General features: G+C 34.4%; 1 protein-coding gene across 5 annotated transcripts in view; it reads left to right on the forward strand.

Moving 5' to 3' along the window:
- The window catches only part of rhea (Talin_middle and talin-RS domain-containing protein rhea), a 270830-nt gene that overhangs the window by 197406 nt on the left and 47419 nt on the right, over window positions 1-26005 (forward strand). For all 5 annotated transcript variants that reach the window (XM_081735810.1, XM_081735806.1, XM_081735808.1 and 2 more), the window contains 13 exons: window positions 2442-2641; window positions 3475-3607; window positions 3978-4102; window positions 5826-5994; window positions 6970-7109; window positions 13967-14157; window positions 14764-15023; window positions 16368-16530; window positions 18149-18470; window positions 19449-19683; window positions 20284-20454; window positions 22731-22979; window positions 25478-25744. In XM_081735810.1, coding sequence (XP_081591936.1) covers window positions 2442-2641; window positions 3475-3607; window positions 3978-4102; window positions 5826-5994; window positions 6970-7109; window positions 13967-14157; window positions 14764-15023; window positions 16368-16530; window positions 18149-18470; window positions 19449-19683; window positions 20284-20454; window positions 22731-22979; window positions 25478-25744 — 2625 coding nt within the window. The remainder of the gene's footprint in view (window positions 1-2441; window positions 2642-3474; window positions 3608-3977; window positions 4103-5825; window positions 5995-6969; window positions 7110-13966; window positions 14158-14763; window positions 15024-16367; window positions 16531-18148; window positions 18471-19448; window positions 19684-20283; window positions 20455-22730; window positions 22980-25477; window positions 25745-26005) is intronic.

Genomic DNA, 26005 nt, shown 5'->3' on the forward strand with positions numbered 1-26005 from the left:
TACCTTGTATGATGCGTTATGAAGTATTATTTTCTTCTATATTTCGCAAACCTCACTGTCTGCTTATTAATGTAGGCTTGTTGTCTGGAACGTAATTCATATTATGCCTCTTGTATTCAACAAAAATAATATTTTCAGCACTTAAAGTACGCCATTAGTTCTTTCGCTATAAACGCTCTGTCAGATAGGGAGGGGAAGAAGCAGAGAAAAAGAAAGGAAATTTAAGAATAGAAAGAAACAATTAAGCATCGATTTTTGTCTTCTGAAAAATTATAAACTGTACAGAGAACACTTTGCGATGAGTATATAGTGTCCGCCATCTTCCTTGCTTCAAACAATAGTGTTTCCGTGTACATTAAAATTGTACTATATGGGAGTATACTGAATCAAATGATTTGAAATTTTTTGTTCAGTAACAGTAGGTATGAAATTTTTATTGTTTGCTGAATTTATGATGTAATTCCATTGCTTGTCTATTCTACCTTTATCCAGATTTAATTTAGAGTTATTAGTCTTAATGTCGCACTTAATGATTAATATTTGCTCTTTTATATATTAATAAACTAGTGCGTTAAAATATATACATTAATGTATAGCGCACGTGTATTTTCACTCAGTTGACAAATATACTATTTAGTATATACCATTGTATTGTTTGTTGGTAAGTTGAATTGGAGTTTAGTGTCCCATTCAGCATCAAGGGACGTGAACCTACAGCTTAACGTAGGATCCAGATCACATAAGCATCCATCAAGAATCGAACTCGGGTCTTTCGCTCCAAAGACACAATATGCTAATCATATAACCACAAGGTATCCCTATACCATTCTACGTAATATGCTTATTTTAAAGTAACATTTGTCATTCTTTTGATAAGAAAGTAAAATTTAATTTAACTTCTCCAAGTGAAACAGATATACGAATGTCTGCACAGGCATTTGTACATCAGGCGATATAGAAATACATGAAAATGAAATAATCTATTAATTAGAATAGAGCACAGTAACTGTGCCTATACAATGCACATATACAAGCGAATACGCTTCAAATAAGGTTTTATATTCGTGAATTGCACGACGATTATAGGTGACAGCCTGAATACAGGGATTATTTTCTTCCCCTCTAGAACATAATTTTCATACAATATGCCTATGTGCAATCTAGAAAAGATGTTGAACATTTAAAAAATTCATTTCCGTTCTATGGTGACAATTTCGAGTGCACCTATCGCAGGGAATTTCATGACGCCACCACTAATAATGCTTTATTTGGTGGACCTGGATTCTGATATCGGCCGGCATTGAAATTTTCATTGGAAGAGCACTCAGTGTAGACGTGTCCAGTTTTGACCACCCTTCTTCACAGACTGTCTACATGTCGTCAGTGGTGCAGTCTCCGCTGTGCCAAGGCTCATTTGGTGAGGCCGACCAGAGATCGAATAATTCATCGGCGAAGCATTCGGAGGTTTTACCGGAATATGGGTAAAGGGAATGGCACAGACACCAGTTTCTTCTGCTGCTGTTTGTTGAAAGAAAAGAACCACTGAGTAAGAATTTATGGTTGAATGCTTTGTCTTGATGCAGCCTTTCCATACATTACGAGGAATATCATTGCTGGCACAAGGACGTAAGCTTTCAAACAAAAACAAATTCATTGAAATCCATGAAGAGGATTTTGAGAAATAAAGGTTTGAAATTTACAAAATGGCGTTCTAGTTTTTTTTCTCAAAATGTTACCTTTCAAATGACTTTATAAATTTTTTATGAGCTCTACGGAAAATTTTCATTTTTTTCATGGTAAACAACTTCAAGACAATCTGAATAAAGATATATATATATGTTTCTGGCATTAATAGGAACCGAACTTAGATTCCTTAAGTGTTCTTACAAGACTGGAAAATATCATGTCGCGACTGTTAAAAATGGATTTTCTTCTCATTTTTGAAATGCAATAACTTCTGAACCGCTAATGCTATTGCAATAAACTTTACACACTTCCAATCAATATAAAAAGTTTTATAACTCTATCAAATTTCATCCAAATCTGCGATTGTGGGTTAAATTTCGCCAAAATTTTGGTTGAATTGACGTGGAATGACTCATAACTTAAACGTTGCTGGCAACAAGTACTATGTATTAACTCTTGTTTGTTAGATCTGCGATCGACCTAAACAGGCGTTCTTAGCTTTGAAGATATAGTATCCTCTCAAAATATATTGTACATAATACATACGCCTAATATATATTATTAAGTTGTTAATGTTAACTTCATATTTAAATCGGCATTAGAAAAGTTTGCTGAGAAAATATTTTATTGTTGAAGTTAAGTTTCTTAACATGGACTTCCATATAAAACCTTCAAATCTCCTGTTTGGGAATTAGATAATTCAGATGACTACAGTTAATAGCAGTTATCTTTTCTATATGTTCGTTATCTTTTAGGCTGAGTCCACAGCACTGCAATTGGGAAGTACCTCTAAGACAGTTGGAAGCTCCATGGCTCAGCTATTGACTGCAGCTTCTCAAGGCAATGAGAACTACACAGGTCTTGCGGCCAGGGACACAGCCAGTGCTCTTCAAGATTTGACAAGATCCGTTCGTGGCGTGGCTGCAACAACCAAAGAGAGAGATCTTCAATACAAGTAAGCATAACATTTTTGTCTTCATTTACAAGTTAAGAGACTTTCAAATTGATATAGTTGAGTAGTCACATTATTCGACAAACTGTTCAAAATTGATTTTGGTATCTGAAATTAGTATAAGTGTTTAGAAGGAAGGGAGTACCGTAGTTAATGTGTAATATTTTAAGAGACTATTCTTTGTGGAAGAATACACCTTGTTTGTAGTACCGGTAATAATTAAGCTATTGTGCCTTTTAGAATGCGAAGAAAAATAGAAATATTTAATCTATGACTCTGAAATTTAAGTTTTTCTTTGAAATTAGTATAAGATTTAACATCGTTTTGTTGGCAAAGAAAATAGAATGTATTCCATGTAAAATCAGAATCTTAAATCTCATGCATACAGATGTTACTAAGTCAGATAATTTGTCTGAAATGTATATGAATTCTAATTTTAAGAGCGAGTGAAGTAGATTTGTTACGTTAAAGGTTCAGAACATTGCTTGTTTCAAACTTGTGTTAGAGCGTTAGTTCCGTTATCAGAAAATACAAGATTTAAAACCGATTATATATGTATACATATAATCTTAATTTATATTATTCCTTTGTTTTGTACGTGTTAAAACTATTAATAGGAAATGTACTAATAGGCTTAATCAATTTTAAGCAGTACGTATATATATGTAGAAATTGGTGAAAATTCTCGAATATTCATGTAGTATAGAACTCTCCGTAATTTAACTGTAAATCATGTGTAATAATAATGTATTCAATAAGTTACTGGAATATACTTTATTGCTTCTATATTGTTGAGTGAAATGTTTGGTAGTGTATACTATTACTTTTCTCAACAGAATTATTGACAGTGCAGAAGACGTGATGGAACGATCTTTGGCATTGTTTGCTGAAGCTAAGCGTGCTTTGCAAAAACCAGGTCAACCGAGCAACAAGCAGAATCTCACAAAAGTTGCCAAAGATGTCTCGCAGGTTAGTGTAAATTGATAAATTTTAGTGGTAGTATTTATTTTACCCTAGTTCCTTTATTATAGTTTCAGACATGATGACGCTATTTGAACTTTTGATGATTTTGAGCGCGCATTGACTTATCCCAATAGAAACAGATAGTCAAATATAAGAATATAAATACACTTAAGCTGAAATTTATATTGTTTTAGATTCAAAAATAACCTTTAATGTGCTCATCGTATTGCTTTTGAGTTGAAGTTTGTTTTCGTGTTAAAAGTTTATTTATATAGCAAATAAGAGTGAAATCTGCTATAAGGAATAGTGTGCTTAAATTGTAGGAACCTCGTTGTACCGTGTGAATTGCTTAGATGGATCAACTCCTCTTTTACAGGCATTGAACAAATGTGTTGGTTGCTTACCAGGACAGAAGGATGTAGATGATGCTATTCACTCTATAACGGATGCTTCTCAGATTCTTTCTAAAGGAGAGTTTCCTCATACTAATAAATCTTACGGGTAAGTAGTTATGTGTTTTGCTAATAGGTTTCTGTTATGTATTTAATTATTGCTAAAATATAAAGTGACATTATTTCTAACACATTAAATGAGTTAATTAACTATGTACAACATATCATCATTACGGGTATTTTGCTGTCATTGGCAGGTCACTTTCTATAAATGAAGAAGCTTCCATGAATGCCTCAAGTAATGTCCTTATCTTGACGTAGCGTTATCCATTTCAATGCGTTTTATCAATTGTAGACTCTTTCACTATTCCTTCTATCATGGTCATGAGAGTACAATTTATTCCAATGTCTAATCCGCTTCTTTTTAATTACTCCTCGATATTATTTTCTTCTCCCTAGTAGTCTTAGCACTTCCTGTTTTTTTTTCGTTCGACCCAACCAATGTTCTCCATTCGCCTCGACAGCAACATTTTGAAAGCCTTTAATCATTTTTTATTTGTTTTACGTAGTGTCATGTTTCTATCCCGCTGAGTACAATACTCCAGATGAACATTTGATGAATCTTCTTCTAGTTCAATTTAAAGACTCAAAATATACACTTTTCCTCCTACTAAAGGCTTCTTTAGACATTCCTATTCTTGCTCTTATTTCTCGTTCACACTTCATATCTTTACTAATAAATACTGGTCGCCTGTTCTACTTTCTCTCTTCCTACTTCTGTAGTTGGTATAAACCGTTCCAATCACCGTTGCTTTTATCCTGTTTAACGATTATTTTTTGTTCCATTTGATTCTGCTAAAGTTCAAAATGTTGGTAGTTTTCTATTCAGATTCCTCAGCAAGAGCACTCACCAGCGTACTATATATACGTAATTCTTTTGTCTCCTACCATAATCTCTCCTGCCAGACTCATCGTCACTATTTCATCTAAGTTGAGTTGAGTTGTAAATTCAGTGGGAGGATGATTTAGTGTTTTCAGATCCATTAACATCGAAAAACTTATATCAATAACTTCAAAACGAAAGGAATGAATTCGAATGTTTTCTCTGACGTGAGAGAAATTGGTTATTTAAAATCACACTTGTTCATGTGTTCCAATGTGAGCGACGAAAAAGCGTGTTCTGTGTAGGTTTGCAAACATTTTAGTATAGTATCCATTGTAAAACAGTTTCTGCAGTTGCATCTAATTTTTCCTCACAAATAATATAAATAACATTTTTAGTGTGTTAGAATTTAATACAAATTCATATTTTAAAAAAAATGAATTCAACGAGTAGCTGAATATGAATTTGTGTATGAGTGTGTGATGCTCCTCTGCATTCGTATGTAATTGTTCGTATTCATTCCTGAAAAATGTAATGTTTAGAGTTATTATTATTTTTTCATAACATGTTCGTACTACTTTCAGTTCTCAAACTGATATTTTCAATCTATATTACACATGTTATTTGTTCGTTACTTGTAAACTTGTTTTCAAGTAATAAGAAACGGGAAAAAATGAAACAATACATTGAAACTTGTTATATTCAAATATAGTATGTTTTCTAATATCTTAAATTTTTATGGATCTGCTTTGAAAATGAATGAAAAACAACATCAAGAACATCACTTTTAGATTGAACTTGTATTCAAACCTAATAAGATGTTATAAAATGCACATTTGTAGGAGCTTTATCTGAACTAGAGAAAAAAAAAAATATTAAAATTCTTTATTTAATATTCAGATGAATAATAATAAAATTTCGTGATTATTTATTCTTCTTATTATTACAGTCAGTTACAGCAGGAGTTGAATTATGCTGCATCTCACTTAAATGATGCTTCGGCAGAGGTGGTGGCATCTGTACACAGCCCATCACAATTGGCTGCTTCATCAAGGAAGTTCGGTACAGCGTTTGGTGATTTGCTTGGTGTCAGCATGGAAATGGCAGGACAGACGAAGGTAATGACATCAGTTCCTGGACGAATATTTTAATCGGTACAAAAATAAGTAAGCGAAAAAAGACACAAAATTTAGTAATAGTAAATTTTGCAGTAAGTTTGTATTGAGTAGGTTTGCATAAATAGATTTTTTGTAATTGTATAGCACTTAACCTCCACAAACTTCGTAATGTTTTCATTTAATTAAATTTTCGATTAGTCATTGAACCAAGATTCAAAAGATTTGGATTTCAATTTGATCACTGAGAAGTTAATAAATATAATTTAAATTTCTGCTTTTACTTCCAACTTCTATTGTTATTGTATAGCTTTGCTTCCTTGCTTTGTAGGAATAATGTTTTAAATTGTTGATTTTAAAGATTGAATAGTTAGTATACGCAGTCATTTCGTAACATTATGATATATGATCAGATTCACCAAAAACTTAACATTTTGTCATTGTCTTTTGTTGTTCATTATAGTTTAAAGTGGCGTAGATAAAAAGAAGAAAAAACGAAATCTGTGCTAACAGCGTTCTATAGTTCTCCATTTTTTCTTCTTCATGTTGTATATTGTCAGATTCTGTACCGTCTAATGAATGATTTTGATCCGGAAGTATTTAATTTTGTGAGTAATACTTTGTGAACGTTAATTGATAGGGGAGAAAAAATACAATCAGATGATCCATTCGAAAATTATTAGGGAAAGAAATGCTTTCTAAAATGCAGTACCTTCAAGCAGGGCCGTGCCGTGAAAAATCAGCGCCCGGGGCGAGAGTATACGACGGCGCCCCCATACATATATTCCAAGCAATTTTCCCTATCGTTTTTCCTTTTTTCTCCCGAATTTTTCGGCGCCCGGAGCCGTCGCCCCGCTCCCCCACACCACGGCACGGCCCTGCCTTCAAGCATGTTTATGCAAGGAAAGTAAAGGATGTTAAATCATACGAAGTTTTTAACTCAATTGAATTACAGAATTTTTATACGTTGGTTTCTAGGATACCGAGGTTAGAGGACAAATGGTGGTTTCCTTGAAAAATGTGTCGATGACATCTTCTAAACTTTTGGTAACAGCAAAATCCGTTGCGGCCGACCCCTCAGCTCCAAATGCAAAGAATCAGCTTCAAGCAGCAGCAAGGTGGGTACTCGATTATAGTGTCTTTTTTATGTATTTGTTTATTTAATTTTATTTATAACTTTATACGAGGGTTGGAACTTAAATAGTGGCAACTATTTATTCACAACCGATACAAAAGAGTTACATGTTTGCACCTGTTACTGTCCTTCAAAGTAGTCACCATAGTTCTGGAGAACCCGTTGCCAACGATGTGGAAGGCGTAGTATACCGTTAGCAGAGCCTGTTCTGTTGATGGTGCGAATGGAGCGGTCTACTGCCTGTCGAATATCTGGAACAGTTCTGAAGCGAATGCCACGAAGTGGTTCCTTCATCTTCGGAATCAAATCAAAGTCACAAGGACTTAAGTCCGGGGAGTATGGTGGATAGTAGAGTATTTCCCAGTGCCATCGACCGAACAGAGCAGCCACAGCTTGCTCTGTATGCGCCCGTGCATTATCGTGCAAAATGATGGGTGGTTTGCGCAGAAAGTGTCGCCGCTTCTTTCGCAAAGCTGGTCGCAGGTGATGCTCCAAAAACGAACAATAATACTGGGCATTGACGGTCTGCCCTGGAGGAACGTAATGCGTTAGGATAACACCATCACAGTCGTACACGAGAATCACCATAACTTTCACCACACTGGGGCTCTGGCGCACTCTCGACTTTCGCGGCGACCCATAATGACGCCACTCGTTGGATTGGCGTTTCAGTGTTGGCTCGTAAGATCTGGCCCATGTCTCATCCAGTGTTACGATAGGGCGTAAGAAAGCCTCACCTTCGAGCTCATAGCGCCCCAAGTGCGTCTGAGCAGCGTCGTAACGCATCCATTTCTGCAGTTCCGTCAACCCATACAGAACTCATCGTGATGCAATTTTGCGCATGCCCAGGCGTTCCTTCAGAATGTGAAGCACAGTCGTATGCGCTAATTCGGTTTCGTGGGCGAGCTCACGAATCGTCAGGCGTTGATCACTGTCCACTTACGCGGCAACAGCTTGCACTTCTTCTTCAGAGACGCTAGGACGACCTGCCCGATACATGTCTGCCACAGTTTGCCGACCTTCGTTGAAGGCTTTTACCTACCGTACCACTGTTCTGTACGGCAATGCCGATTCCCCACACGCCTCTTGAAGCCCTTGATGACACTGTCGTGCTGTACAACCTCTGGCACATTCAATCTTAATCCAACTCCGTTGTTCCTGTTTCGAAAACAGTGACACCTTTACGTTAGACCGCTCGCTCACAAGTGACTGTGCTTCCCTCGCTTGTGCGCCTGCTGGTGACGTGGGACGGGCGAGTCTATTTGCTCGGAGGTTAGGTAGGTATGTCAACAACGTGCGCTATCAGCGTCACTACTCTCTGTCCCACCCTAGGAAGATTATAAAACGGAAATGACGTTCAACTAGCGCGATGTTGCCACTTATTATGAGTAGGAGGAAGCAGATTTGAGAAAATAAAAAAGAACACAAACCAAACTGCGCAGCTGTAAGCGACTCAATATAATAATAATAATAATAATAATAATAATAATAATAATAATAATAATAATAATAGAAGAGGAATTGTAATTACTTACCTCACGTAATCTATTCCTGGAGGCAAGAAGCACCCAAATCTTTACTCCACACAAGTTCAGTGGGAGGGAGTTCGCAATGATAAGGGGAGACGAACTTAATGCCTTCTATTCTGTAGGAGACTTCTGTGTTAGAAGCAACTTTATTTAACATTTGTATTACTTCAAATTTGTTGCAGCTTGAATCACATTCAACACTTTTCTTTTTAACCACTCTACAATTTCTTTTTTGGAACATGATTTCGTAAGGATTTTTTCGTCTTTTATTGAGTATGTGCGGTCATTATCTATAACAATCACGGAATTTGGTGGTACATTCGGAAAGAGTATTTCTTGGAAATATTCATATTCTGCTGCTCAAATTCTTTGTGATAATCAGCTGTTTTTGTGCCGCGAAAAACGAGGTCAGCTCCAGGAATTTACCCACTCTCAGTCATGGTATGAATCACACTATTACTCCCCCCCCCCCTTTTTTTTCAGAGATGCCTTGACGCCTAAGGACAATCCCTCTCTCCAGCTTCACTGCCTGGTTTCGAAGATATGAATAAACGTTTAATAACATGATTTTTTCACCAGTAGAAAGAGGTTTCCCTTCTTTCTTTGCTTCTTATAACAATGTGGGAATTTTTAGCCACTGTCTCCAAAAATACCACTATAGCAGTTACACACAAAATTAACTACTAACAGCACTAATAATAACACAGATAACACGGAATAACTATAACAAGAAAATAACAAAATAAAACAAAACAGAAGAAATTTGCACAACAAAATTCACTGAACTATCACAGAACACAATGAATCAAAACTGTCATCCCGCTTCCGCCGACGTGGCAACAACTGAGCTCATGTTGCCAAACTTACCTTATCGTAAGAAGTTTAACTGATAAAGAATGAGTTTGCATACCTCTATTATTATCCTAACAGTCAGTCTTACTTTCTTCGTGTATCTACTGCAAAAGTAGCTCCATTTTAAAAAAGTTTTTCGATACACTAATATTTGAGTGAGAGTAAATCTGACAATCTTACTTGTGTCATGCTTCTGCTGTTGTTGTCGCCTACCGTTAGGGTTGCAAGCACTTATATTAATATGCTAGATGAACTTACCAGCTACGCTAGACACACGAACAATTATAAACTGCCGCGCAAGTCAACTCTGAAGTTTAATTTGTTTTTACCACAATCTTCAAAAACATTTTAAATTCTGTCACTAACCGAATTCACCAAAACTGTTTTTGGTCTTAAACCGGCTCGTTTTTCTACTAAAAAACGGTTCGGTTTTCTATTAAAATCGGCATCAGTTACAAACGCAACAGTTTTTAAATTCGAAAGAATTTTCTCTGAAAATCGGAATTTTCATAATCTTCCCAGTTTTTGAAAAAATCTGTCGGTTCTTTTAAAAACCGTTATTTCTTTACGCACCAGTAGTATGGAATACCACACAGGATAGTGGGTGGTCCGGAACCCTCCCCCGCAAAAGTTGTTTTAGGCTTCATTTTTTACAAATTTATATTCCCCCACCGCTTCAATGACTTGTTCAAGCGAATTTAGTTTTGCTTAAATACTTTCAATAGAGAAAGGGCAAGCGCATTTAAACAGGTTCTACATCGTAAATAACAATAAAATACATAAAAAAAAAATACAGTGCACTGAAAATAAGAATAGCATAGGCTATTAACTTTGACAGTTTTAAAATTGGCTACCTATAACTTTGACAAAAATAATAATGCAGGAATAAAAAAAAAAAAAAAAAACTTTTAGGGGTGTATAGCCCCGGATCGTCCTCCCTGGCCACACTACTGCTACAAAAGTTAACATAGTTTAAATTTTTGTTACCTTTCGTAAACCTTTCGTGATGAGGAGGGAATCTCATAATTTGTGGATGAAATTAAGAAAACTCAGGGCATAAATAAATTTACAAAACAATCCGAATAAATTTTGAGATAAGACGAGAACTCATCCTTCGATAATTGACACAAGAAGTAAGTCTTCCATGATCGAGACGAGACGAGAAAACCTAATTTCTCGTCTCGTGAGCAACACTATTTGCACAAATTGGAGATTGTCACTATTCATCTAGCGACCACGAAAACTATGAGTTCTACACTAATCTTAATGAGTTTGGACATTTTAATTTTCATCCCCACCATGTGGATGGGGCTAAGCTTAGACTTGAACAGCTTCGGGAGAGTTACTATTTATCTCAGTGACCCCTAAACTATGAATTCGACACTAATATCAATCGTTTCCGATTATTTTTACATATCAACCCACTACCAACTCGCAATATACTAAAAGCGCGACCTCCCACTAAAAAGGGAGTCAATACGTACGCCAGGAACTTTTTCTTACAGGGATGTTCAAAATAAAAGGGGGTGTATTCACAAAGCAATATATTCTGTAACTCAACTATTAGTGATAACTGGTTTAATGGTCTCTTCCCTTTCAACCTTCATTTATACGTATCAATTTTCCTTTAAAAAAAAAAAAAAAAAAAAAAAAGCTTAATTATTTCTCGGAAGGAACTGTGGCGCCCAAAAGAGAAGGATTAAGCCTGTCTATTTTGTTGATTGTCTTGATCGAAACTCCGAAACAATGAAATCATGTGCTTTACAAAACCAGACATGAGCATGTGTTTACTTCATATTTTGAAAGGAAAGAAATTAGCAAACCTTTTTTTTTTTAATTGATGCAATAAACGTACACACTGATTGATGTAATTGGATTTGAAGAAAGAATTGGATTCCTTTTCTATCCAGGGGAGTGTGTAAAAAAATTGAATGTTAGAAGGGTTTAGAATCTGAAGGGAATTCTCAAAAACGCTAAAATTCCTGGGCTGTCTGCTTATTTTTAAAAAATGTCAAATTTCAGCTTTCTAAGTTGAGCGGCTAGTGAGATACTTAATTTTTTTTTGCAAAAATTCGGACTCCTCCCCACTCCTCCTTGGTATGCTATTATAATTAATGTGATATGATAACATCTTAATTGGGATTGGGGTCTAATATAAACCGAAAATCTTTTCATTCTGCTTTGCCGTTTGGCCATACATAAAATTGGATTACACACGCTATTAAGTTATTTTAAGTAAAGATATAAATAACTACATAAAGTGACTTGTGTTGTTCACTTCCCACTTGTTCTACGAATAGAGGCAACCGTAAGGTCTGTAACCTTGTTGTATGAGACTATATGCACATGTATAAAGGGACAATAGTCTTTCATCCTTTCTGACAGAAAAGTGCACTTTTTGCTACTGGCTACACTGGTTTGACGCGTTTGACGTATTTCCGTTTTATATTCTTCCTAGGGTGAAACAAAGATTAGTACTTTTCATTGCATAGTGTCTCCACAGCAATGTTGCCACTATTTAAGTTCCAACCCTCGTATATTTTTTATTGTATTGTATTGTATTTTTAAGTGAATAATTCAAAACTTAATACAAGTAAGCACAGTGTAAATGTTTTGTGTATTTATTTGTATTCAAAGACATTGCACAGCATTTACATGTACTAAATTTCTTAATTTCCGTTAAGTGAACTCTAGTGATAATTAGAGAGTTACCCAAACACGTTGTTGCAAATATTTCTTGAATACCGAAATCGTTATTGCAATTGTATCAGTGCAACTCCTGATCGTGTCATAAGTTCTGAAACAATGTTTATCAAACAACGAAGACAAAAATTCAGATATCGTGAATTTCTTTAGCATGTCGTACTTGAAGAGTGTTTGAACACTTTAGCACCCATAACTTTTCAACGGTTTCTTATAATTTGGAGTCGCTGAAGCCAGTCACCAGTGGAAGCACGCACTGTCTTCAGCGCGAATTGCACTATTACAGCAATCATTTCAGCCTGACTACCTCATGGCTTTTAATACAGAACACTGTTTGAACGATTTACTATAATCTATGGTCTAATGGATTGGAATCTGAACTCGCAGAAAGCCAGTCATCAGCAACAATGAATGTACATTCTTTTCCAGGCCTTTTCTCAGTCATTCTTGGCTTGTAGGCCGCCACAGTCTTGCTGGAAGCTCTGTTCTTAGTTGTTGAACACGATTTTAAAAAGACCCTTGACGATTGGCTGCTGCACTGTCCGACACACTTGTTCGTAACTTTTAACTCCTTGATCACAAATATGTGGTTGAATGGCACCGTCACACTATGTACACTCATGTCCAAAATGATTGTCGCATATCTACAACTGTCTCCTTGTAAGAATATAATTTGATAATGATTTTGCAGGGTATTTTTAATACTGATACTATGTGTATAATCGGGAAATGTATATTTGTGGTAAATTTCATAGGAAAAGAATTATAAATACGAAAATTTGAATGAGTAAAACAAAATGTTGCTAAATAGACAAGAATGTTTTATTTTCGTTTTATTGTTCTTATTTGCTGCCTTTTTGACATGAAATTTGCCACATACATGTCTCTACCGATTATACACGTACTAACATTGTAAGAAATACCGGGCGAATTCGTTATCAAATTATATTCCTACAACAACATATTTATAGACATGCGACAATGATTTTGGACATGAGTGTACCTCACAAAATTATGACTTGAGTTAGGAGTTGCACCTGAATCCTCGGTACTGTCACGAGCAATGCAAGAGCTGGATGGACACGTCCTGCTATTTAGATGGTTGAAATCTTTGCCGATTTTCAGAGTAACGGTGTAAGAGGCGCTTGCATTTTATGAGCCTCATCAGATTTAATTAAAGAGTGAGAAAATGCTTTTGTGCTTATCCACTAAACCAACAGTCAGACTCGCAGCTTGAGTACATGGAACATGATACTTGGAAGCCTTCATGTGCCTTGTCATCGCCAATTATTGCCTGCCAGATGTCTTCAAATTCTCCACTGCATTCACTTCGTCAGTGGTTTGCCCTAGAGCTGTCATATGAATCTTTGGGAAGTTCAGTACACATCTACTAATTAGCAGCTTTCATAGAATTTAGGAAGTGATTTGTGAACTTTATGTAGCGCTGTTTTGACTATATGGCTTTTCCAACTGTCCCATTTCATCTGCGTTATCTATCCAAACACCATCTGTCTGTAGTGTTGTAACAAACATCATTCACGATTGATTCGAGCCAACTAATCTTCAACATTGGCTGTACGCCATCTAGCGAAACTGTTTAAGAACGTATGATATGACCCGGTAATGAAATGATGAATTAATTAATCAGATAGTGTACTCGCTTTCTTATGTCTTTGGCAGATTTCTGTTTTAAGAAGAAAATTTGTTTCATATATGAGAAATACAAGTTTATGATAAATTTCGTTATTCATTGCAGAGCTGTAACTGACAGCATCAATTACTTAATTGATGTTTGTACATCCGCTGCACCAGGTCAGAAAGAGTGCGATAACACTATTCGTAATATTCAGTCTATGCGACCTCTATTGGATAATCCCGCTGAACCTGTAAACGATGCAACCTATTTTGAGTGCCTTGATACAGTAATGGAGAAATCAAAGAATTTGGGTAAGTAAATTCATTATTGTAAGAAGTAACGTAATGTGGTGATAGTGTATTATAGTGATAAATCCAATTACTAGTAATCTTTAATTTATAGTATTTAGCCCATGCCATGTGAGCTTATGGTAGATAGCATTGTATTCGTGTGTTATCTGAAAGTTTTCTGTTTCCTTACACACTTTCATTTCATCAATTCTTCTATAAACACGCGTTTTTATTAACCATTATCCTCCCTTAGCCTGAAGGACATAAAGAGTCGGACGTTAAATATTCATTTCATTATAATATTCAGTATCATTTTACCGTCGTATAAAATTAGTATAGGGAATTATCAGAAAATAGCGAAAATATAATGAAACGCACTAAAAAGCACACTATAAACCCTTTCACCAAAACCCATAATCAGATAGGGAGGGAAACAAGTAGGAAGAATGAAAACAAAAAGGAAGCTATGAAACTTCCAGGTGATAGGTGGGAATGCAGAGTATTAGGTCACGTGAATCGGTTGTTTCATAACGTTCTTCGTTATATCTGAAACATTTCCAGAGTAGTTAGCAAACTGCTATAGAATACAGAACAATTGGTAATTGTATTTTCTTTCTCCTACTTCAGGTGACGGAATGACAGGTATTGCCAATCATGCCAAAAAATCTGAACATGAAGAATTTGGTGAATCAGTAAAAAGCGTCTCTGATGCTATTTGTGGTCTTGTGGAAGCTGCAGCCCAAGCAGCGTATCTAGTCGGAGTGTCCAACCCATCGAGCGTAGCTGGAAGACCTGGATTAGTTGACCAAGCCCAGTTTGCACGAGCAGCCCAGGCAATTCAAATGGCATGTCAGAGCCTTACAAATCCTACAAGCAATCAGCAGCAGGTAAATTATTGTTGGTTTTAAATGATATTATATTTCATTAACTTCCTTTATGCTGATAGGAACCGCCACTCCACGGTTTCTCGAATTCAAAACAACACATGTTGAAATTTTGCTTTTCCATGATTTTGGTCAAACTGTCTGTACATTATGCACTCTCAAACCATGCAGTTTTCCCTGCAGGACCATGAACATTTTCTCTTATTTTGGTGCGAGGAATATAGTTCATTAATACCTTGTGTGTATGTGTATATATATAATATGTAACTCGTACATGTCCATTGTATATGTATTTTAGTAAGTCTTGTCGGGCTATCAGTCAGGTGAAGGTATTGACATCCAACGTTTTGCATTCATCTTCAGATATTGTAATGAATTACAATTCCTGAATCCCTGAAGATGAATGTGATGTCTCGTTCGAAACGTTGGATGTAAATACCTTCACGTGTCTGAGAGCCCGAGAATATCACTTAAAATCACGTCGCCAGGAAAAATTCAATTCTTTCTTCATTATATTTGTAGTTTACAGACAGAATTTGTGCATGTAAAATGTTCCGTATTTTGTCGCTAACTATGTGCGTACAGAGCAACTTCTCTAAAACATGTTTATAAACATCCAACATCATATATCTCAAAATGTATTACAGATAGTGAAATTCTATATATGCCCAGCTTTGTTTTAAAGTAGTTCTAAAACTACAATTTACATAAAAGTAGTTCTAAAACTTGAAGGTATGAATCAACTACTAATGTATATTTGTCGGTTTCAAACTTTGTAGTGTAATAATCATTGATAAAAAAGTGAAATATCTAATAAGCAATGTAGAAGTAGTTACTTTTTCTACTAGTATGAATCAACATCCTAGAAACATAATATTAATGCAAACGTGCATTGAATATTTTTAAATGAATATTATTTCACCTCATTTTCAATCACGCATTTGAAAATGTCTTTTCCGCGATTCCCGTATAAATTATGTCAGGATAGAAGCCAGAAAGTTAGTTGGTGAAACTGTAACACGTATTTAATTTTTAATGAAAATATAATGGTTTTGCTCAGCAAATAATTAGTGTGTATTTAATTATATACAAAGCAAAGCTTCTACTTATGGAAAATATCACAGTTCGTAATTGTGTTATTGAAAATGCATTTTTCTTCATACTTCGTGCTCACGTTCACTGTATTAACTTTAATTTACTTTCCATAGTTAGGATTATTCAGTGTTTTATAAGCAGCAAAATAGTTTATATGGCTACGTAACTATTAAACAAGTTAACTGAAGATTCATTAGAGATCGCAGTTTAGTGTACAACAATAAGCAATTCTATTTATGTATTTTATCATAGGTTCTGTCTGCTGCTACTGTGATAGCGAAACACACCAGTGCTCTGTGCAATGCTTGTAGATTAGCTTCTTCCAAAACAACAAATCCAGTGGCGAAACGACATTTTGTTCAATCAGCTAAAGATGTTGCTAATTCTACAGCGAATTTGGTAAAAGAAATAAAAGGTAAGTTCTTGAGGTTTCTATATTATTTTATTGTATTTCGAATTTATTTCTACTAAAATACTTTCACCAACATTCGTGAGTGTTCTTATTATTCTAAGTAACCTAAGCTTTTTGTTTTCGGAACCATACTTTAACCAAACATACCATCATAAGTAAGATTATTTTTTACATTATTTTAGAAGTCCATTTTAGACTTATAAACTATGGTGTGTATATAAGTAAGGAAGGTCTTATCAAACAGGTATTTTCATTCGTCTGTCTGTCAGTACGCGTCAGAGCAAAAATAACAAATAGCGTGAAACAATTTTTCGGTATGGATTCAGTGTCCCAAGAGTAAGTTCCATTTCCACTCTTATGTTTCTACTAAAACCATATAAAAACAAGTGCTCCTTCCTTAACCCTCTAATCAAGCTGGAAGTGTGTCAGAAATTAACTATTTAAGCTCTTAACGTTGATCACTATAGAACATGGTTGCAAACTTACGAAGCTTCTAAGCTACCGTACCGTTTCTAAATCCTACTGTGAGCTACCAAAAAAAAAAAAGTACCAACTTAAAAAAAAAAATCTTAAATTTGTTTATTGCCTATAAACTTAAGAATGAAGGTTAGTCAATCGGAGCGTTAACACGATCTACCGAATATGCTTCATCGAGCAACTAATAGGTTGCGATCGACGGTTTGGCAATCACTGCTATAGAGGCAATGACAGTAGACAGGAAGAAGCTCTTGTTTTTATATGGTTTCAGCGCCCCTTCCATTTCTATTTTTATGTCTCTACTAAAAACTGAAGTAATAGGAATCCACTATCACTTCCGTCTTCAATATTAATCCTTATAGTGCAAAAGTGGCTTTAAAAATAAAATGAACTCTTTCAGTTTAACGTCCCACGATTATGCGTTTTAGACTAAGGGAGACGGATGAATTATGCAAGTGAATGATGATGGAAGAGTCGGTGGAATGATAATGTGGGAGGAAACGGGAGTACCTCTAGAAAACCCACGAACATGATGTTGTCCACCACTAATGTACTTCGTCGGGGATCGAACCCGGAACCCCACACACCAGAGGAAAGCACTCTACCACTGAACCACCGTGCCCCCATAAAAATGACTTTATAATGTAGATTCACCGTCTCAAGAATAAGTTTCTACTTAACCCTCATCCCTCTATTTAAAACGGAAGTACGATTTCCGATTTCAACACTGATCACCAAGAGAGGGGGGAAGGGGGGGCTATAGTTGATATCGAGAAGCATTTTTTTTTTTATGTGGGTTCAATATCTAGAGAATATGTCTTATCTCTGCTAAAACGGTATAGGAGGTAACATACTGTTTTTTTGATATGTATTCAGAATCTTAAGAATATATTTCATTTCAGCTGGTACTCTTTTCCTGAAGCCAAAAGTAGGAAAATAGTATAATGTCCTATTTCAATATTAATTCCTGTTGAGTATAGTTTTAAACGATAGCAAGAAATTGTTTTTGATATGAATTCAGGGGCCGAAGAGCAGGTTTATTCTTTGATCTTATCCCTTCAATATTTAATCCCCCCATAGTTTTGTAAGTCTATTGCAGTTTCTCAGTGTGTAACACTCATGTGTTTTTTTTTCTTTCTTGCAGCATTGGATCAAGATTATAGTGACAGAAACAGAGAAAACTGTGCTAATTCCACAAAACCACTAATTGAAGCTGTTGACAATTTGTGTACATTCGCAAATTCTCCTGAATTTGCCACTGTGCCAGCAAAGATCTCACATGAAGGTCGAATTTCCCAAGAACCAATTACCTCTGCTGGCAAAGCTATTATTGATGGTTCTTGTGCCATGATCCACGCTGCCAAATCCTTAGCTGTAAATCCTAAAGATCCTCCTACTTGGCAGTTACTGGCAAACCACAGCAAGAATGTTTCAGATTCTATCAAGAAATTAGTATCTTCCATCAGGTACGTTTAAGCTTTCATAAGAATTTAAGTTCATTGCTATTTCCCCAGTAAAAGTTGAAACAAGATTTGAAATTAAGATAATGATGTAAATTTCGTTAGAATAATACTTAATGTGTGAATGTTAGAAGACTGGTTTGGTGAAACATATGGTTTATTGGCCAAATTGTCTCATTTGTGTTATCCCATTCCTTACTTTGTATATATCAACTAAACACGGGCTCCTTCAATTCAGAAAAACAAAGTAGAATGGAGCTTTTTCCAGTAAATACAACGAGTAATCGAACATGCCATATCTATTGAATATTACTGCGTTGTTTTCTGAGAAAGCTTTGTACAAATTTCCCATATATGCAAGTTGGATATACAGTATAATGTCAGCAGTATTTATAGGAATAAAACAAAATGAAGTTGTAGGAAAATGTCGATTCGTCCAGCCAATTAAGTATTTTTCTTAACATTGTATTCAAGTTTAGGTGTCTCTCATAATCTGTAATTTCCTTCACACTTTTAGTAAATCATTTATGTTATTCCAAAAGTGATAAATGCACACCGAACAAAAAATTAGCTACTTTTCTCCTCGTAGAACTTACGTAAACCGGATATCGCCTCTGGCTTGGATTCTCTTTGAAAATAACTCCCACAGGGTGTTGAAGGTACGTCATGTCGAAGTGACTTCACTCGCCCATCACATTCAGATCTCAAAAGAATTACTACTTTTTAGTAAAATGTTACTGATTCAGTTTCATTTATACGCAAATAAGGTAACAAGTTTTATTTTCATTTGATAATACTTTTTAGTAGTTAATGATTCATTAGGAATATTTGAGATGTTTGGCTAGCTTCCAAATTGTAACTTTGAGATGCTTCATAAACCACATTTTGTATTAGTGTATTTTAAGCTTGTGTGTTTCAACCTTTTTCATTGAGTTGCTCTTACCTGTAACTCCGTTCAATATATTTTTTCCTCTCCACGCATAGAGATAAAGCTCCAGGCCAGAAAGCCTGTGATGATGCAATAGAAAGATTGAATGCTAAGATAAGAGAACTGGACCAAGCATCGTTAGCTTCTGTGTCTCAGAATTTGGCTCCAAGAAGAGAAAACACACTTCAAGGCTTTACGGAACAAATGGAGAGTTCTTGCTCGGAAATAGGAGATAAACTAGATCCTCTTGGTGCAGCTGCAAAATACGAAGCTGAAAAGATAGGACATGCTGTAAGTAAATTCATGATTTAAAAATTATTAATTAAAAGTAAGCAAACAATGGCAATCAAATAACGTATACAGGATTCCTATAGAACAAAATTTTAGATCAGTAAACTTTTTTTTTTTTTTAATCATCATTAATAATTTTGTAGTAAGCTATAAATTAGTTTCTTAAAATTTCATTTCAATATCTCTCATCTTGACTCATTTCAATTTTTACATGTTATTAGTGTATACGAAGAAAGAAAGAAAGAAAGAAAGAAAAAAAAAGCACTGAAGAGCTTATCGCTGCACTGCCAGTAAATCGAACTTTACTCTGCACACATTACTGGGTGAATTCTTTATCAATGGTAGAGTCAAATTTGTAAATAGTTAGGATACAGAAAACTAATTGATAATTTTATGATAAAAGCATTAGCTCGACAAACAGAAGATCGGTGCTTCATTCTCCAACGCGAGAATCAACTAGTCTGTGTTCATGCAGTTAGTGGATGTTAAAACTTATAGTAAGATTTTGTAATTGCAAGTTTGTAGTTATTAGATTTATTGCATGTACTTTCAGTTGTTTAGAACTAGAGACTATATATTTATTTTCCTCTCGTGTTGTAGGTTAACCAACTTGTGCATTACTTCGATCCATTAGTTGCCAGTGCCATCGGCGCTGCATCCAACATGATGCATTCGAAGCAGCAAATGGTTCTGCTGGATCAAACAAAAACAGTAGCTGAGTGTGCCTTGCAACTTATTTACGCCACGAAAGAAGGAGGGGGAAATCCTAAAGTAAGTAGTTATTCACAGGTTAAGTGAAATACTTATGATATATTCATTGAAAGTGAAAGGTATTCAGATAAAAATAAATTATCATCTGTCGAAAAATTAAGGAATGACAAAATAATAGCGTTATGTATTCTTTTATCATACGAATATTGTATCTAGGTAGAAAATGAGCAATTCAGTATTCGATTTTTAAAGATACACACACAAAAGACTTAAAAAAAAATAAATAAATAAAAATAAAATCCAGATTTTGATAGTAAAGTTACTTATTGAAGCTTACTGTCGAAATGTTACACTGTCTCAAGACAAAGACAGAATAAATTAAAGGGCTGTGGACAGTTGTAACGGAAAGCAATGGTTGTATCTGCAGAATTACGTGTGGCACTTCCCTTTGATTTTACAATAATCCTTCAGTTTATCAAATTGTTAAATCCTGAGGAAGCTTAAAGGTTCAAAGTAAGTTTCATAGGAAAATGCCTATTTGATAAATAATGACAGATAATGTAATAGTTATTAAACTACGGGATTAAATTTATAAACTCACCGATATTATGTCTTCTTCTGTGTTTATATAACTAATGTTTTCAGTGACTTACAATTTGTCGTCCTTTTCGAATCATTTAAAAAGAATGAATTCCGAATTTAAGGTAGAACAAAAGATAAATAGCAGGTAATAGGACATTATTGTTAACTGAATGTAACCAAGTTTATCTTTATTGCAGCAGCTTGAATTATTTTTATTCAACACACCATGTTCGTTGTATCTTTAAGTAAGCAGGATTCGAACTCTAATGAAGTTAATTTTTTAACACATTCATATAAGACACTTTTATCCTATATTTATCTTTTGTAGCATATTAAATTCCAAACCCACCATCTTAAATGCTCCGAAAAGGGCACGATGGCTCTGTGGTAGAGCACTCATCTCTGGTGAGAGGGTCCCTCGTTCGATCCCGGGCCATGTGAGTTTGTGGTGGACAATATCGTGTCCGTAGGTTCGTACCACATCCTCATTCTGCAGATTTTCACATAATCATTTACTTTCATTAATCATCCGTCTTCATTGGCCCACAGAGCACCGTGGGACAGTAAATTAAAAAATAAAATTAATTTTCCGAAGGAGGCGACAGAGTGTAAGTTGCAGACTTCACTAGCTACGCAAAGGAGAACACATATAGTGATGAGATTTACAAGTTTTCTTTGCGTATTGTGACACTTTAAAACACTGAGACAATAGGTGAAACAATAAACGTCTTTGCATGACTAAATTATTTCATAATCATTAAATTCGTTGTGAAGGTATAACCGTCTGACACACAAACTGCATTTTCCATTAAGTACGTCATTGCCCTAGTTCAGTACTAGATTTTTTTTTTTTTTTTAATGTGATTTCGCCATCATGCAAAAAATATCAAAATATTATTGAGAGTACTACTTTATTCCCAAATATAAAAATATCAGTCAAACAAAATGAAATATGAAAATAAGATGTTTAACCCAATTTCCCGCGTTATCTAATTACAGGAGTAAAAGATGTCGAAATAGCTCTTTCAAAGATACGCTATTACTGAACTAGTGCAATAGCATAAGATTATTTCTCTTTTTTTCCTTACAATACGTTTAAATATTATGCGTAAATAACAGCCATTATAGTGCATTGTTTTGTTCTGATTCTTTGCTACAGGATAATTACAATAATCAAATTATTTGCCAATTTCTACACGACTTAAAAGACAAATAAAATAAAATAAAATAGTGCATTGAATTGAGTTCAGTGCCATAGCGAAAATTAAGGATGTTAAATTAAAATTACTGCAAAAACGCAAAATGTACTCGCTTTGCTCGTGTAAATTATTATAGATATTTTTATAAATCATATTAAACGTCGAATTTTTGCTGACAGCTGTCAGAATAGTCATGACTTAAGTAAGGAAAGGATTTAGTGGAGATAAAATGCTTATAAAACTACTACATAGTATTTTTGATTTTCCAGAACCTATGTAGAGTTTCTAGTGAACGTGTAAATTAAGCGCTATTTTTATTATATTCTGATTTTATTTTATCTGTAATGAGCTAATGGTAGAACATGGCAACCTTTGAAGATTTGGTTTCTCAATTATTACATTTCCTCTCTTACTCTCACTACAATTTCTTAGCAATTTCATTACCTTTATTTGATTGTAGAACAGAACCATGGAGCTTATAACTAATAAATAAATAATATACTGTCATCCATTATTTAAGGCAAACTTATATTTTTTGGTCTTTCTGTTGTCTAGGCTGTGAACATCCATCCAGATATTGATGAATCAGTGGAAGCCACACGAGATGCCTTACAAGAACTATCTTCCAATTTGGAGCAAATAGCTACTCAAGCGGGTATTGTTACAGGAATTTTAGATTCTATAACAAGAGCTATGAGTAAAGTAGACCGTATTTCTACAATATCTGGCCAAGATAGTTTCGTTGACTATCAAACTAGAATGGTTAATGCTGCAAAGGAAATAGCAAGACTTTCTCAGGAAATGGTAAGTAGATAACATAAACTTTTTTTTTTCTTTCTTCATGTTCCAGTTCTTGAATTCTTTACAATAATCGGAATCGCTGATACAAAAAGCCAAGTTTCAAACCTGCTGTTTACCCTGAAAAGACTAGAACAGACTATAAAGTCGATCAAGAAATTCACTTTTGTGCTTATCAATGTAATTGCACTTGTATTGACATGACCAAGGACAGTATTAAAACTAGAATGAAAGAACAGATTAAAAGTTACAAAGCAAAATGAAACATTCATCTTTGGTTTATCAAAACATTTGTTTCGGCATAAACATAATATCAATGATCTACATATTTCACATAAATCAGCATCGTATATATCAAGGATAGACGTAGTAAGGAAGGTAGAAAGGAACGAAGTTGAATTATTGTATATTCGTATTAAAAATCTAGATCTTAATAAAGATAAAGAAAATTTGGACAGAAGTTGAGATATCACTATAAAATCATTATTAAAATTTCTACAATGCGTTTTAAAACTTCTACAATACGTTTTAAAATTTCTACAATTTCTACAAGCTATGGTACGTAATCAAATGCAGTTGAGTTCGTTCCTGTAGTCGCTGCCTTAACTAGATTTTGGGGAAATTGTTATTCTCTCAACACTGAAAATTCTTTAGGTTCATATTTTCTGTTGTAAAATAACAGTATATATGATTGTGGTAAGTTATATTTCATTATCTTTTTTCACTTATGAATAAACAAGCAGAAGAAAAATGGTAAATTTTGTATTATTTTTAGTATGTCAGACTCTTAGCTCTTAAGCTGTAATTTCTGTTTAATTAAAATAACTATAATGCCCGAAGTTGATACATGTATCAGTCAATAGATGATATCAAGTTGAATAAAATTACATATTTGAGGTTAACTTCCCATGCATTGTTTTCTATAAAACTGAGAAAAAATTATTTTTATGGCCCTACAAAATATGTCATTCATAGGTGATAATAATTGGGAGTATTTATTCTATTAGAAAATATTGTTTATCTGTTTATGTAAAAACTAAACTGTTAACTAACAGATGGTATCTTGTTTTAACGGTGACACATTTACTCCTATCAATAATATATATATATATATATATATATATATATATATATATATATATATATATATATTCCTTATAGTTTCGCAACTTCTAATAATAATCACAATAATCGTTATAATTTGTAGTTTTACAAAATTAGTTTTATCACTGAGAAAGCTATATACAATTTATCGTTTTGCCATATTATTTAGTTCTGTGATTTAAAAATTTGAATATTCATGATGTAAGTATGAATTTACATTTTTTTCTTCTACTTTTTTAATTAATTAATTTTAATAGTTCTAGTGATGAAAGAAATTTGAATGAGTTTGTGCTAATCTAAATCATTTGAACCAGTAATAGAGAAATTTGGAAGTAGGTAGGAATGCCTGTCTCATAGAATAGTGTAATACTCAGTATTCCGTAACTTAACCATGCTTTGCGCCTCAAGAAGAATGTAGCGTCAGCAGTCGATGAATTTATTGCGAAAATTTCAAGAATTCGAAAACGAAAATTTTTATTTGTATTAACTGCATTCCTTACTTCGTATTAGCAATAGATAGCAATATAAAATTTACATCAAAATGAAAGATATATTAGAAAAACAAACCGTTCGTATTAGTAGCATATTTCATTAGGAATTAGACTTAACAAGTCACTGAACTATAATTTTATAGATACGCTAGACTGCTACTTTATTCATAAAAAGTTTAAAACTTTGTAGATCTCAATAAATTGAAAGGTAATAGAATTCTCAAGCTAAGACCACGTGGATGTACAATCTGGCAAAAAATAGATGTCGTCTATGCAGTTCCTTTCATCAGAAACTTCAGCAGATTTAAGTACCGTTTGATGAAACTTAAAGTAAACCGTGGCTTCTTTAAGTTGCAATATATATGGGACTTGATAATTGTTGAGAATTTTTCCATATTTTTGATTTTGATAGGATTTTCTGATCTAGACCCTTTGCCTTTATAAAATCTTTTCTATCCTATCTTAGTATTCTAAATATTACATATTGACTTTTTTTTTTTTAAAGAAAAAAGTTGCTGGCGTCTATATTCTTTTGATTTCCCTATCTATATACTATAAACAGAAAAGAATATGTTGTTTTCCTAGTATGAGATCAAATCTATAAGAATTTCATTTGATTATCTTTTGCTTTTCTACTGTCTGAGCTGAAGGTGAAAAAATATATACTTGAAGAGAATTATATAAACTGCAAGTTACAATAATATTGCGCAAACTTGTAATATATTGTCAGATGTCACAATGACCTTCAAATTTAGCAGTTCTAAAAATTTCAAATTCTGAAGAACTGCATTAGAAGTAAATACATATCTATGTACTCCTGCTTACGTCTGACATAGAGTTGAAATTTTGCGTAAATATTTTCTAATATCCTATTAAAAAATTGTGTTCTAATTTGTATTTTCATTTCAGGTAAACAAATCGAGCACAGACGTGGCCAAACTTGGTCCTTTGGCTGCCGATCTTTCTAAACAGTATGGTCAATTAGCTTCCGATTCATCAGGAGCAGCTGCTGCTACATCCAATACGGAGGTTGCAGGTCGTATTCGAAGTGGCGTCCAGGAATTGGGGAGAGCGTGTTTGGATCTCGTACGGGCTGGTGGAACTTGTCAAATAAGTCCTCATGACACATACGCACAACGAGATGTAGCTGATAGTGCGCGTCAAGTCTCAGAAAAGGTAAATAATTCGGAATTTGTTCCTTATCAGTAAGTTCTGAATAAAATAACTAAAGGTAGTGGTGGGAGAGGAGGGAGGGGAGTTTAAACTCCTGCTTGTTAAATTTGCAGACTGATTTTTAAGCGAAGGTTTCATAGGTAAACTTCTGGAGAGTTCCAGTTCCTCTAATTCCTTTTACTATTCGAACTGTTGCTCTCCCCGCTTGTCTAGTGGCTAGCACGTACGGGCCTTCGGTGCATATGGCCTCGGGTTCGGTTCCCG

The sequence above is a fragment of the Thermobia domestica genome, chromosome 13, assembly GCF_964235325.1.
Source record: "Thermobia domestica chromosome 13, izTheDome1.hap1.1, whole genome shotgun sequence".
NCBI lineage: Eukaryota > Metazoa > Arthropoda > Insecta > Zygentoma > Lepismatidae > Thermobia > Thermobia domestica.